The 16,085-nt window shown below is 30.9% G+C and overlaps 1 protein-coding gene across 1 annotated transcript; it reads left to right on the top strand.

The window, feature by feature from the left end:
* The first annotated feature begins 930 nt into the window (after nt 1-930).
* LOC111708631 (carboxypeptidase B) lies at nt 931-13,643 on the top strand. Its single transcript, XM_023482074.1, has 18 exons — nt 931-1,389; nt 2,500-2,570; nt 3,106-3,182; nt 3,498-3,600; nt 3,995-4,040; nt 4,344-4,403; nt 4,472-4,542; nt 4,831-4,951; nt 6,089-6,175; nt 7,260-7,377; nt 8,304-8,368; nt 9,518-9,601; nt 9,885-9,971; nt 10,819-10,859; nt 11,452-11,490; nt 12,373-12,442; nt 13,118-13,156; nt 13,411-13,643. The coding sequence occupies exons 1-18, from the start codon at nt 1,331-1,333 to the stop codon at nt 13,442-13,444; spliced, it is 1,272 nt and encodes a 423-aa protein (XP_023337842.1). The 5' UTR covers nt 931-1,330; the 3' UTR covers nt 13,445-13,643.
* Nucleotides 13,644-16,085: the final 2,442 nt, after the last annotated feature.

Here is a 16,085-nt window from a genome sequence, read left to right as displayed (position 1 = left end):
TACACAAGGAACCCTATAGTATTATATAATTAGTTAGTTACTTTAGCAAAGCTATCAAGGAAGCTACACCAGGAAACCCCATGGTTTTATTTAATTAGTTATGTTACTTTAGCAAAGATATCAAGGAAGCTACACCATGAACCCCCATAGTATTATATAATTAGTTAGTTACTTTAGCAAAGATATCAAGGAAGCTACACCAGGAAACCCCATGGTATTGCTTCCTGTAGTATAAATATATATGTATATTACACCTTTGTAAACACACAAAAGGGTGCCTGCTTGGTGTATCCTCATTGCATTATCATCTCATGTATGATAGTGTAAAGTATGCAGAGGTCACCGTAATAAACTGGAGCAGGAAGACGACGTTCTAAATTCGATCTGTTTATAATACGATTGCATTAAACAATGAGAGTTAAGAGTTAATGCAAAACAAAGGAATCCATAACAAAAAAGCTTGTTATTAGGAGTGGACGTCTAGACTCTATAGCTTCTATCCAATTTTTAAAAATTCAAGATTTTTAACTTTCAGAAATCTCTGAAACATCTGAGAAGTTTTATATAGTTGAAAGTATCATTCTCTTAAAAGTTAGGGTTTATTACAAACTATATCAATACAATGAAGACGACTTTCTATTTCAATTTTGATTTATACCAAGCTGTTAAAAAGCATGGCTACACGTAAACATAAAAGTCTATAGAAGCTGTCAATTAAAAAAGCTTTGATTACTTGTAAACTTGTAATCAAAACTTAAACAAAAAAGTCGTCTTCATTATAATGATATAATCGCGACGCCTACCACTGTACATTTGAAAAATATTGTATAAAGAAAACATTTTTAAAAATGAAATAATAGCAAACTTGCAGAGCATATTTTAGAAGAAAAAAAATTTAGACATTTAGATTGAGTCATTTTCTTATCCCATTGCAGTCTGATATTTCAAATTCAGATTATTTGATTTAACAGAATTTATATTGAATTATTTAAGTTCTATATCAGTGGGTTGCAAAGACATCTAGGGATAAGAAAGTCAGAGTCTGTTGTTTCAATTCCTATCATTGTACATTCGTCATTTTCAAGGCACTCATTATTAGAGTTTCTTCAAGAAAATTAAGTAGACAAATTTAAACTTTTTAATACAACCTGAGACGCAGTTATGATTATCTTTTATTCTGTAAATGAAAAATTTTACGTTAAAAAATATCAATTTTGCGATTTATTCAAAATATAGCTTTATAGAACATTGTAGAAAAATGGTATGCAGCTTATTTGAACTAAAGATTTTAAGAAAGTCTATGATGGCGTATCTTGTCTAATTTATCAAAATGATACTCTATCTAATCCTCCTTCTACATGAACCTTTAGAATACGTCCAAGCTGAAAGGTATGAATGCAGGTTTTCAAAGAATGATATTTTTACTTAAATGTTTTAATTGTCAGTGAAATTATCTTTATAATTATCTTTTAGTTATTTTTTATAAACAAATCAGTTATAACAGTTCTCCACCATGGCCGTTTTACAATTTTTTTCGAGTAAATTCCACTCTTATATATTCTATTCTCTTGGGGTATTAGGGGAGGGTCAGCCAAAATGAATTTATTCGATAAACCTCTTATTTATGTCAAATAAGGCTTGGCCGCCAAGAAATTTTATTTTCTTATTTTTTTATTTTTTAAATGTTATGTTTTAGTTAAGAATTTCGACCGAAACCCCGCTATTTCATTGAAAAATCTTAAAATACGATTTTTCAACACTGACTAAATCAAGAATTTGGGGTGCTGCTGGAGCCCCTAAATCTTTTCAATATGACTGTTAGAATCTATTTATATATTTAGACTATTCTGAAACCCCTGTGCTTTCTTGTGCTTTTACTATAAAATATATATGTAACATATATACTCGCTGTAACAAAGACGATATCTAAATATATTGCGGGTTTACAGGATCCATTCAAGGATAAATTTATGAACGGGAAAAGTAATTATAAATTGAAATTATTAAAAATCAATGCAAGCTACAATTCATACAATGTTTGTAAAGGAAAGATTATCAGAATATATTTATTTGTCCATTCTCAACATCAAACACAAGGCAAATGCATTTTAAGAGGAGTATTGTAATTTTAAAAATAAAATATACGTTCAAAGAATAATTTTAAAATGTTTATTTTTTTGGTTCCTGATTCCTAAACCTCAATTTACTCAATTTTCTCTAATATTCATAATTTTAAACTAGATACAATTTTCATGCTATTGAACATTTCTGATCCAATAATTTATACTGGTTTCCTTACCTTCTATATCTTTGCAACCCGATGTCGTAGACCTGTGATATTTCAAATTGTACATCTGTATTTTAAATAAGCTAAGTTTGAAATATCAAAGGTTTACCCAATCAGGTTGCAAAGATATTGGGATTAGAAAATTTGAGTGTGTAGCAAAAACTCAATTTATTTTATAAAAATGTATGCAATTCATTGGTTGAATAATTTAGTGTAAACTACAGCAATCATCAGTTCTTCAATGTATTCTGTGATCTTCAAAACTCTAGACTGTTCTCAGCAGGTATACTCGGTATCTTTAGTATCTTAAAGGAACTGCAAAGAAGAATTGCAAGTGAACCTCAATGCAAAAAATACAATGCCCGATTAACAACGATACCCTTTAAACCTTTAACTGTTCATAGAGGACAAAGATATCCTTGTGTTTATATCTCAAATATTGTATGAATTAAACTCAGCTGACGTTACTTGTGTCCCGTGAAAATACCGTTACATTTTACGTCCAAAGTGATTTTCAACAATTCGAACGTAAATATTTATTTTCTGTAACTTTTAGAAAGCAAATATTAATATTTGTTAGATATAAAACAGCTTGCAAAGAAAAGCGTTTTTTGATTAAAATAATAAGTTCTACACCGTTGATCAGTCAAAATGTTAAAGGGTACTATTATGAATTGGACACGACACTCTACTAGCGGAGGATCACTTGATATTACGCCTAAAGTCCCTTTAAATCTGTGGCAATAGCGCTCAGACGGTTCCTTTTTACCACGACGGTTTAGTCTAGTATAAGTATAAAATAACATATTTTGTTTCAGATAATGATTGTGTTATTCTTAAAGAATATAAATTATATTCAAAACTTCTCTGTGATGAAAAAATCAACACAAAACAGGTATTAATGAATTAATACATATTAAGCAAGGAAAGGAATTTTTTAAAGAGCTTAAAATAAGATATTTAGCATTTTAATTTAAAAATTATGTTTAACGTTAAAGAGTAAACGTTTCGAACAGAGGAATTACCTCTATGTCATCTTTCTTCCTTTTAATTACAAATGGATAGTTCTTTTAAAAAAAGTTACAAAACCAAATTAGATATTTCTTAACTAAAAAAGAACGACGACGACAATCATTCCATAGTTTCCGGTTAATTCAATAGCTAAACTGCATTTTATTTAAAGTTCCCCTCTCTGGTAATTATTCTGTAGGCTGGTGATTGTAACGTAAGAAGAGAGGAGAATAAGATTGGAAGCAAGGAGGAAGATGAAAGAAGAAGAAGAAGAGAAGTGAAAAGAGAATCAATGAATCCAGGGATCAGATTTTAAAATATCGAAAAAGAGGTGACCCCCCCCCCCCTACCTGAACTAACCAAATAGCCAACTGCGAGTTCCATTCTGTTTCTTTTTATTTGATTTCAATTATATTTTGGTCTATAATTCAACAACCATTAAACCAACAAGGTTGTGTTCTTTTTCTTTTTCATTTAAAACGTATATTCTGTCAAAAATTATAAAAGAGAAAAAGCAAAAATTGTATGTTTAACAGGTTAAATTGTGATGTTAAGTCACAACTTGCTGGTATGGACCGAACCATTAAATCTCGGCACAACCATTTCTCTGGAGCACTGGTTTCAGCTTTTAGGGAAGGGGTTCAAATTAGTCTGCGTAGTTCAACTACTTCTCCTATTCATTAAATCTGGTCCAAGGATTCTTGGATTTCAGTAATCGTCTCTTTCCTGGAGAATATCACAGGTTTGAGATAAATATATCAATATAAAGGGATTGTTCAGATATTAGATAAATATATCAATATAAAGGATTGTTCAGATATTAGATAAATATATCAATATAAAGGGTTTGTTCAGATATTTCAACTAAATACAAATATAAAAATATCAATATCAGAGGTTTTAGAATGTTTTAAGAGAATCCTATTTTTTTACAATGTTTTGATGAATTAGCGATTTACGAGGTTCAAAACATATGTAAAATCCCTTGATGCCATATAATCCCATGAGCATCCGATTTCTTTTGATTTATAACTATTGTATCAAGATATGCTGAAATAGAGAAATACTTGAAAAAAATGGCGGCAAAGTTTCCACAATTTTTCAGGTAAAATATAAAATTTTTTTCTCGAATCGGAGAATTCAGAGAAAAAAACAAAGCAATTTATTTTATAGTTTAGAAGATTTAGAAAGAACCCACGAGAATAGATCAATTTATTTAGTCAAAATTGGAACTTCGAGATTAGGTAATTGTAGGTTTTATTTACTTTTATAATCTTGATCATCCCCCCCCCCCCCCCCCTTTCTTTTAAATTTTATTAGGAGTGGGACATATACAACCTATATTTAACAAGAAGGATAAACCTCCAACCTATCAGCTAACGTTGGACAAAAATCCAAGAATCAGTTAAACTATGTTTAAAGCTAATCAATAGCACAATAATTATTTCATTACACTGCTGCTATAATGAAATTGAGAATGATGGGAGCATGAATGATAAATTGCACAATAGAATTATAAATTTGTTTTTAAGGTTCAGAAACTCCGACTGCTCTGGTGGATGGAGGGATGCATGCCAGAGAATGGATTACACCAGCTACAGCTCTACAGCTGATATTCAATCTTATCAGCGTATTTAAAGCTGATAAAGATAGGTAGAATACAGCGTTATAGCTGATATTTAATGTTAACAGTTTATGTATTGCTGATAAAGTTAGGTATTGGGATTAAGTTCCATAGTTGATACTTATCTGATCCGTTTATTTAAAGCTGATAAAGACAGGTAGGACTACAGCTCTACAACTGATATGTAATCTCATCAGCACATTTAAAACTGATAAAGATAGGTAGGACTACAGCTCTACAGCGGATATTCAATCTTATCAGCGTATTTATAGCTGATAAATATAGATAGGTACAATACAGCGTTATAGCTGATATTCAATCTTATCAGGGTATTTATAGCTGATAAATATAGATAGGTACAATACAGCGTTATAGCTGATATTCAATCTTATCAGCGTATTTATAGCTGATAAATATAAATAAGTACAATACAGCGTTATAGCTGATATTCGATCTTATCAGGGTATTTATAGCTGATAAATAAAGGTAGGAAGACAGCTCTACCGCTGATATTCAATTTTATTAGTGTAGAGGATGAAATCCCCGAAAGAGGATTATGAAATCCGCAAATCAGTAGTGTCGGATCTTGGAACCAGAGAAGACATACTCATGTTCCTGTGCTTTTATACACTCATTATTTAATATGTATTTATATCTAGAAGCAATAAATGTACTTCTAAATTAGTTTATTTATAGCTGATAAAGATTTGTAGGAATACAGCTTAAAAGCTAATATTTAATATTATCAGTTTTTTATAGCTGACAGGTAAAAGTAGAGCTTTGGAGCTGATATTTACCTTCTCAGCTTATTCATAGCTGATACAGAAAGGTAGGAAAACAGCTCTTTAGACGATATTCAATCTTATCAGCGCATTTAAAGCTGATAAAGAAAGTTAGGTCTGGTATACAGCTCTGGAGGTGATATATATTCTTATCATAATTTATTTTTAGCTTTTAAAAATAGATATCGTAAGAACAAAGTCGATATTCAAATTATAAATTTTTTCATATATACAATCCCTTTATCATGTTTACTCAGTTGTATGGATCCAATACAAAGTATGGATTGGTATAAAATCCCAATTAACAATCCTGTTTATTCAGTTGTATGGATCCACTACAAAGTATGGATTGGTATATAATCCCTTAATATCTTGTTTATTTAGTTGTATGGATCCACTACAGAGTATGGATTGGTATATAATCCCTTTATTAAATCCTGATGGGTATGAATACTCCCATACCTCTGACAGGTAACATTTTGCTTTTTGTTTTTAATCAAAGGTTATTAAATGTGAAAAATATTATTAATGAAGATGTTTTAATAAATCTTTTAATAATCTTGTTTTTGCGTTATTTACCTAATCGGTTTTTGAAAAAATATCAATATTTTAAAAAGTCGTCTTCAATTTTCCACAACTATTTTATGCAGAAGTAAATAGGGTTATCCACAAAAAAAAGACTAAAATCGACTTTACGAAATTTAAATAGGCTTTTTCCGTATATTCTTAGTTCCTAATATCTAGGACTTTCTTTAGGAAATATACAGGGTGTACCATGAAACATAACAGTTGGTGAATAGTGTTGAATGTCTTCTTCCATATACTGTATTAAATATTGAAGACATTTTGTGCAGTTTATTTAGTTAACAAGTCTTCTACCAAAATATATTTTATTTTGAAATTAATTTTACTATAATACGACTGTCATATACTTTTTTATTAGTCTCTTTAGTATCGAACAATTTAAAAATCATATTTCAAACTATTCTCTTTAGTATCGAACAATTTAAAAATCATATTTCAAACTATTCACCAACTTCATGTTTCGTGGGACACCCTGTATATTATTAAAAGACTTTATTTGCCATATAGCAGCAGACTTCATCCTTCATTCATCGCCATGTTTCATAACTTTTCAAACACTTTTAAAGGGACAGTAAAGTTTTTTTTTTAATGTGACCCTGCTGTAAAAAGTCACGTCCTCTTCAGTATAGTGTATTCAAATCCTGTTATCATAATATTCAACAGGCTAAGGATCTAAAATGTAAACTTGTACATACAGGGTGTCCCAATAAATATGGGAATTGAGTGACGAAAACAAAATCGTCTTTGTTAAGAAATATTAGGAAAATACCTATTTTCAATGGTTAAAATAAAGTTACGTATGCATTTACTTTTCTAAAGGTTTGTTATAAAGCAAACTTATTTTATGGTAAAAGAATAACAAACAGATTTTTTGGCCGATGTTGTTTTAAAAACAGAAATTGTGTTTGAAAATTTCAAGATTTTGATGTAGAAGGAAAAGAAGTTTATTTTAGTTTAGTGTATTGTCTAGATACTGGAGAAAGAATATGCGCCCTGCTCCGTTAGGTTCGGATTGTCCTGGAGTAGATATCAATCGAAACTTCCCGCTTGGATACGGACTTGGAGCTGATTCTAATCCGTGCTCGGAGGTACAGGGTGTCCCACGAACCATGACAGTATGCAAGACGACTTAAATGTCGTCTTGATTTTTGATATAATTTGCTGCATTTATTTGTCAACCTAATTTTAGAAGTAAATTTCTAGAGATAATGATCACAAAATTCCCCTAGTCCTGCCATTTCCAATATGTGGTCTGCATTTTTGTGCTTTCAATATTGCCCGAGATTTGAACAATTTTCGTTCAGATTTCGACAATTTTGCTTTTATTTAACAAAATTGAAATCTGAACCAAACTTGTAGTTCAATTCAAAGCTACAAATATCAAAATGTATCCCTCTGTATAGTTAATTCTGTATTACTCCTGTGTAGTTTCCTGAGACTATTACCCTTTTGTAGTCCACTGTAGTCCCGATTCAAGGACTATATTTTATAATGTATTCCTCTGTTTATTTAGTTCTGTATTACTCTCTAAAGTCCTGAGTAGTCTCCTCAAGACATACCAAACACTTACATAATGCATATAGCTCTTTAATTGTTTATCAAGTAGGGTCGGGAAGGGGGGTAAGATTTTAGATAAAAGGGAAATACTAAGGTAAAATTTGAAAATAAATAGCCAAGAAAATGTTTAGCTTCTTTTAAGGTGAAATCACCAACACACCTGTTCCTATTCCAGTTGGGAATATTTTTTTTATGACAAAATGACAAACTTATTGGTCAAACTTTGCAGAGAAAACTTCTTTAGAAATTATAACAGAAAGACTAAATTTGAATATTAAATATTCAGGATTTATTACTTTTCAAATTTTGGTTTAAAACAAAATAAAATGATGCCAGCAAACCCATTTATTTAGTTTTGTTAATTTTAGTATTTAGAGTGAAGCAAGATAAACTGCAACTTTTAACCAAGTTTTTAAAATTTGTTTTATTCTTAATTTTGTTGATCCTTGTTCTCTAGGTGTACATGGGAACTGAGGCTTTATCTGAACCTGAATCAAAATCCTTGTTTAATATTGTGCACAGGTTGTTTTATTGTCAAAAATTAGAAAATTGATAGTATTTTATTATTTTGTTATTTTTTGTGCTTTTTTAGGTATATTTAGTGTTATCATTATTATTACTATTATCATTATCATTAATATTAATTTATTAAATATTATTATTTTTATTATTATTATCATTATTATTATTTTCATTATAATTTTTGATAGCCGGACGTTTGACCTTCTTGTGTTGGCGGCAAATTACTGAAACTGCAGTCAGGGTTGCTTTTTTAAATATAACATAATTTCTTCAATATTAGTGTTCATACGAAATGAACTTAAAATTACAGTAATGAATAACACTAATAATTTGACAAATGTGACAAAAAATATTATTTATTATTTGTAATTAAATAATTTAAATTGCATACATCAAAATAATTAACAATTAGTTTAAATCGAATATTTCTTTCAAGAATTCTTGCCGATTGAGATGGCTGCGGATCAGTGTAGGTCTTGTCTTTGAGCTCTTTGAAAAGTAGTTTAACCAATGTGTCTTCTCATCTAAGACCTAAAAAGGACTTCCCTGCAGTCTGTATTCCAGGCTGATCAGCTTTAAAACTTCTAACTAAACCATCGTTCAGTTTGGTTGTTTGTGGTGGGTTCATTATAAAAAATTTCATCTCAGACATTCCAAATTTCTAAAGGAAGCCTCGGGGGTTTACTGAAGCTTTTGGTTCCCTTTCCAATGTAAGTGTTTTCAAAATAATTCTTTGTACTGAAACAAATCTCCATCCTGGAGAATATTTTTTTCGCATTGTCCGAAAACACAACAGCCTATATTTCTTCATGACAATTATTGAAAAACTAGATATGTGTAAAATTTTTATCAACCACTGTACACTGTACATTTGTTTAATGTATACAGTACATATCCAATTTAAATTGATTTTTTGTGGGTTTTTTTTAAATATGCAAGTCTCGGCAAACCCTATCCCAACATAAAATATGTTAGTTTCAGCAAGTTACCAGAACTGTAAAATCAAGCATTTGCCGCCAAGACAAGAAGGTGAAACGTCCGGCTATCATAATTTTTATCATTATTTTCACATTTATTATTATTATTATTATTATTATTATTATTATTATTATTATTATTATTATTATCATTATTGTTACTATTTTTAAGGTTGAATAAAACTCTTGTTTTCTACACATCTTTGCACGCTTTTGGGCAGTCTTGGCTTATGCCTTACGGATATATTGCTGATAGGTAACATCTATAGTAATATCTTTATTAAACAAGTAGTTTCCAGCATTTATTGGTGCTACTTCCACTCCAAGCCTATCACACGGTAGAACCCAATACAATTGTGGAATAGGAACGTTTAATTGATCACGCAAATAGTTTTACCTGTAGCTTGTAAATCAAACTGTTCAGTAAAACGGGTCAATGCACATTGTACACTTGCAAATTGCAAATGGCCGTGTTTGATGTTCTTTGTGCTTTGACGGTTTATACATATCAAATCTTCATGTTTAACTCAAATATTTAGGATTCCTGAGTATGAGAGGTTTGAATGGTTAGCTAAACAATCTTTTAAACAGATGGATTGCAGATTCGGGGAACAGGTTCCTAGCAGGTATACGTGTAGTTAGGTAGGTAGGTAACTAGGTTCTTAGGTAGGAAGGTAGGTTTCTACCTACCTAGATATAAATGAGATGTAAATAGATAGGTGTGTAGGTAGGTATGAAGATAGGTATAGGTAGGAAAATAGGGGGTAGGAGATGGTACAGTGAAACCCATAATAACGAATACATAAGAAGAATTTATCAAATGTTGTCTTGACAATTTTTCAATTAGTTTTATACTATATTACGTAAATTTCTGTATTTGCGAAAATAGCCATGAATATGCGGGAATAGTTTTAAAGAGTTCCATATAATCATTTAATTAAAAAACTAAATATCTGCAACATTTTATTATCAGAAAGTTAAGAATACGACTTTTGATGAATTCTTTCAATGTATTCGTTATTAGGGTTTCACTGTAGGTAGATTGGTAGGTTGGAAGGTAGGTAGAAAGGTAGGTTAGTAGGTAGGTAGGAGGTAGATAAATATGTAGCTTGGTAGTTAGGGTAGGAAGGTAAGGAGGTAGTTGGGCAGATGGGATGCAGGTAGGGAGGTAGGTACTTAAGTAAGAAAGTAGGTAAGTATAAAAGTAAGTAGTTAAACAGTTAGACTTTCACAATCACAAAATATTTTTTTTTTTGTTAGGTGTACTTAAGGTTGTATCTGAAGTTTAGCATGCAGATACAATACATGATAAATAACATGTGTAATAGATATACGAGGAGTTGATAAGATAACTATGGCTTTAAAGAACCGACCAAGCCATGAATAAAAGTATTAAAAACTCATTATCACCCCCCCCCCTCTCCATTCTACCCCTTCTCCTACCACTGTACCCATTAATGAACTATTGTTAAGAGAATGGGAGGTGGGCGGCGCTGCTGAGATTTATTATATAGGTGCAGTTTAGTTATTTAAAACATTGCATTTGAAGTTTAAATATTACTCCAAGCTGACAACTTTTAAATGATGAAAAGAAATTAAAATTGAACGATAAATATCGAACCAAGGATAGATCAGTAAAAATTAACCGCTCAAATCTTGAAATTTTGTCCAACGCGAAAAAGTTTAATGTTATAGGGGTTGGGACATATTCTAGACAAAGAAGATTTGTAAAGTTAAGTTCCATTTTCTAAAATGTTCTTCCTTAAAAATATAATATATCTACAATATATATACACTGTTATTTTTACGATGTAAGAAAACATATTTTCTTTTGTCCACAAATTGTTTTATAAAATGTCCTATCTATGAATATCTTGTACGTCTATAAAATCTCTCTCTATGAAATGTCTTTTTATTAAATATCACGACACTCCCTGTTAGAGAAAAAAAGTTTATTAAAACTTTTCAGATTGGGTAACATGATTTTTTATATTTGTGTTATGTGTGAATTTATAAATTAGTAATTTTCAATTAATTTAATGAAATCTTGTGGGGATCTACCTTTTATTAAAAATATTGAATTCAAATGTTAAAACATTTATTTAGCTGGAGGAGCCAGTGATGACTGGGTATACAACATAACAGGTAAATATGTTCAAGGAAGGCTCGGTGCGTAGCTTGGCGGAGGGGGGGATAGATAAAACTCCTATTATTGAGGGTTAGGTTAGGTTAAGACTATTTCTGGGCCGAGCGCTGCGGCTAGGATGGGCTAGGGGGCCGAGCGCTGCGGCTAGCACAGGCTAGGGGGCCGAGCGCCGCGGCTAGGACAGGCTAGGGGGCCGGCGCTGCGGCCAACTAATCAATTTAGGAGTTTTATCTATCCCCCCCTCCGCCAAGCTACGCACCACGCCTTCAAGGAATGTGACCCATGTATGGACAATAAGCAACTAGCTTAAATGAAAAGGTATTCCCCTGGGCTGTTTTTAATTCAGAGGTCAGAATTTTTGTTTTGTAGTATTGTTAATCCTAAACATTTGATCTCGATATTCAATTCTAATTTTGAGGATAAATACTTGATTCCTTAATAAATGTCATCTATACAAGGTATAAAGTGGATTTATATAAATTCGTAGGTCTGCATAATAGTTTATGGGTTTCTTTGATCTAATGATATTATATGGTAGTTGTACAGTTGAATAATGATAAATAAATCTATATAAACTATATTAGTTTAATTACAATTTTAAGTTATAATGACCTTTAATTAAACAATATATGATGCAAAGGAGTCAAGTCTTTGCCACAAACTCTGATTTTCTAATTCCTAATCCCTAATCTCAACGCTTTACACAATCAAGTTGCTATGATTCAGTGACTGTAGAGTTTGAGGTTATGGCAAAGACTCTATTCCTTTAAATAATACATTTTCTGTTTTTACAATAAATGTGTGTAGAAATATGTCCCAGTTTTAAGAACTTTTTGTAAAATTTCGTTATTTAGAAAATAATGAATTCAATCATGTTAAAGGAGCGGTTTCCTACACCATAGAGCTGCCAGATGACGGACGTTCATATGCATTCGAACTTCCAGCCTCCAGGTATAGGGTTACCCACATCAGAGGATGAGCTTTTTTTATGACGACCTGAAAATCTTAAAATATAACACTATAATGGTTACATTTGGTTTCAAATAAAGTCTTTTACTTAATTAAAAGGCAAACCCAGCAGAAAACCAAGATTGTAAGAAAAATGACTGAATGTATTCCGAACACTTGTCTGTGAAGTCCTACCCTTCGAGGGCAACCTTGTATCAGAGCTGATAAATCTGTATATATTAATATATTTATATATTTATAAAGGAATTGAGTTTTTGACACAAACTCAAATTTTCTTATCCCTATTACTATACAACCTAATGGTGTAAACCTTTGATATTTCAAACTTAAACTATTTGATCTAACAGATTTCATAGTTTGAAATGTCGAAGGTCTACGACATAGGGTTGCAAAGATATAGGGATTATTAAATCATAGTTTATGGCAAAGACTCGATTCCTTTGTTATATAAAAATTTATATTTATTAAAGTCCATCAATGCTTTAAGAAAAATGTACAGTGCAACAAAGAATAAATGTCGACATGAAAATCTTGAAAATCAACATTTAAAATCTAAACTTGCAACTATAAACGAGCGTCCTATATTATAGATATATATATACAAAATAAAATACATCCATATGTATTCATAATTTTTATTCATTTTAAATATTTCAGCGTCGAGGAAGTGTCCACTGATATTTGGAATGCGCTCAGGTACAGGAGTTGAGTCTTTGCCAGTAACTCAGATTTTCAAATCCCTATTTTTTTAACCTGATGATGTAAACCTTTGATATTTCAAACTATTTTATCTGTTCTATAACAAAATTCATAGTTTGAAAAATCTAAGGTCTATGAAATTGGGTTGCAAAGATAAAATATATATAAAAAATCAGAGTTTGTGACAAAAACTCAATTTCTTTTAAATATTTGTTAAAAAATATTTTTTTTATTAATTTGAAATAATTTAGACACCTGGCCTTGAATATTCTGTCTGGAAAATAAAAGTTCAGTTTTCTTCACCTTGAAACTGAACCAAACACTACAGACGGAACCAAGGATCCATGGGACAGAAATAACGCAGTGAGAAAAAAAGTCATATTTGCATTCGAAACTACTGGCACGAATTTGTGGCCTCGTAGCTCCTCTAGCTTTGATTCTCGTCCAAATATAAGAAAATTATTAAAAATTCAAAATTTTGTTTCCGTATTATAAATTCAAAATTTTGTTTCCGTGTTATAAATTCAAAATTTTGTTTCCGTATTATAAATTCAAAATTTTGTTTCCGTATTATAAATTCAAAATTTTGTTTCCGTATTATAAATTCAAAATTTTGCTTCCGTATTATAAATTAAAAATTTTGTTTCCGTATTATAAATTCAAAATTGTGTTTCCGTATTGTAAATTCAAAATTTTGTTCCGTATTATAAATTCAAAATTTTGTTTCCGTATTATGAATTCAAAATTTTGTTTCCGTATTATAAATTCAAATTTTTGTTTCCGTATTATAAATTCAAAATTTTACTTGTACTTTTCACCAGCTCTTTAAGAAGAGGAAATACAATTTAAAACATGCAGCTTATTTTAATCTAACGTCAAATTTGTCTTAATTTGACGTAAAAATCACATTAAAAAAATAAAAATGTTCTTCAAATTTAATCTGAAGATACAGATGAAGCTATTGATGAAGCCTCTTTAGTAAAAGTAAATTCAACCTATTTGAAGCATAAAGTCAAACTTGTTGCAGCGGCTAGTCCTGTCCATAGAGCTATGGTACAGTACAATCCGAAGTTTCTAAATTATCTCTATCTGATGTTTCTGCTTTATTCAATCCGATGTTTCTGCTTTTAATTCTATTCGAAGTTTCATCTTTTATTTCTATCCGATGTTTTTGCTTTTAATTCTATTCGATGTTTCATCTTTTATTTCTATCCGAAGTTTCTAACTTTATTTCTATCCGATTTTTCTGCATTTATTTCTATCCGACGTTTTAACGTTTATTCTGTCTGAAGTTTCTACTTTTTTTGCATCCAATATTTATACTTGCATTATTTACCCGATGTTTATGATATTTTTATTTCTATTCTATGTTTCAGCCAGAATCCCTAAAATAACTGTCTTTGCATCTACCAAGCAACGCAGTGCAAATCTTATATAAAATACTAAGAAATAACGTTATAAAGAATATCAGAAACGTTCTCTTTGCATATAGTAATGGAACAAAGCTTGGTACATTTTTTAAACACCTTTAATGTTTTCATTCCACAAAAATCTAAGAAGTTCTACTCATAATAGCTTATCCTCACGCACCTCTACCCCTTGTAGTAAAAGTAAATTCAACCTATATGAAGCATAAAATCTGACCGTGTCAACCTTGTTGCACCGGCTAGTCCTTTCCATAGAGCTAGGTACAGTACAAACTGGGACCGGAAAGGTTGACCCGGCTCGGAAATTCCAAATGTACTTTAACGGCTGCTTGTGTTCTACAATTTCCTTTCTTACACTTTGCAAATTTTTTATCCTGAAAGAAAATATAGGCAAAATAAAGGCAAAATTTAGGCAAAGTATTGGCAAAAAACGACCCTTCATGTTTAGTTTTTCCTTTATAGTTTCTCGTAGAATAAAAATTTTGCAAAGTTTAATAAAAGAAACTTTTACAAAAAATGTTTATAAAAGTTTATATTATTTGTGTGGTGCCTTTTATTAGCTAAAAACCTCAAAAACGAACCAAACAACAGATGCTGCACACTCTAACTGTACAGTGAACATGTTTTGTACAACAATGTACACTGTGCACTGTACTGTGTACACTGTACAGTGAACGTGTTATGTACAACAAAGTACACTGTGCACTGCACTGTGTACACTGTACAGTGAACATGTTATGTACAACAGTGTACACTGTGCACTGTACTGTGTACACTGTACAGTGAACATGTTATGTACAACAATGTACACTGTGCACTGTACTATGTACACTGTACAGTGAAAGAACAAAAATATCTTTTGATTAACTTGTTCTACAAGAGTGTAGTCAGCTAATTCCAAACCTTATATAGTTTTACCCTGTCACAAACTCTTTATTCTCATTAAAGCCTATTCTTGTTATTTGGGAATTGGTTTGAATGCATGAATGTACGTAATATAATTTGATGATAGTGAATTATATGATTAAACCATCTTGGGAGCCCAGCTTTGCATTGATAATAGGTTTTCTTTATAAAAGTCAACTTACTTAACTTAGAATTTTTAGGTCAAGCTAAGAACATTCCCGTGGTTCTCCCAAGTCCCCAATGCAAATCGGTTCAGGGGTTTCTGAGTTTTGATCGGACATCCAAACAAACAACAGACAAATAGTGATTTCTACTTTATATATGTAAGATGCAAATTGTAAGTCGAGTTTCGTTAAAAATTAGACGTTCATAAAAATTTAGGTTTAAATTCTGAATTTCAGAGTAATTTTACAATTTCTTAATGTGTAAGAATTTAAATTTTGATTTAATTGTTATATAAGTTCTATTGAATTAGGAATTGGGCTTTTTTTTGCCCCTCTTCTTAGAATATACCAAACCATACCTAGAACATTTTCCCCATCACATACTATCCCCCTCCCCTCGAAAAAAAAGCTTGACTTGTTGCAACAACG

This window comes from Eurytemora carolleeae, unplaced genomic scaffold, assembly GCF_000591075.1.
Source record: "Eurytemora carolleeae unplaced genomic scaffold, Eaff_2.0 scaffold38, whole genome shotgun sequence".
Lineage (NCBI taxonomy): Eukaryota > Metazoa > Arthropoda > Copepoda > Calanoida > Temoridae > Eurytemora > Eurytemora carolleeae.
This window is presented reverse-complemented; position numbering and strand designations above follow the sequence as displayed.

Bases quoted from the DNA above. Each gene is read 5' to 3' on its own strand.
- LOC111708631 (XM_023482074.1), top strand. From the start codon at position 1,331: ATGATACTCTATCTAATCCTCCTTCTACATGAACCTTTAGAATACGTC. The intron at 4,041-4,343 runs GTTTGAGATAAA...TATTGTATCAAG, and splicing joins TTTCCTGGAGAATATCACAG to ATATGCTGAAATAGAGAAAT. The intron at 12,443-13,117 runs GTATAGGGTTAC...TAAATATTTCAG, and splicing joins TTCGAACTTCCAGCCTCCAG to CGTCGAGGAAGTGTCCACTG.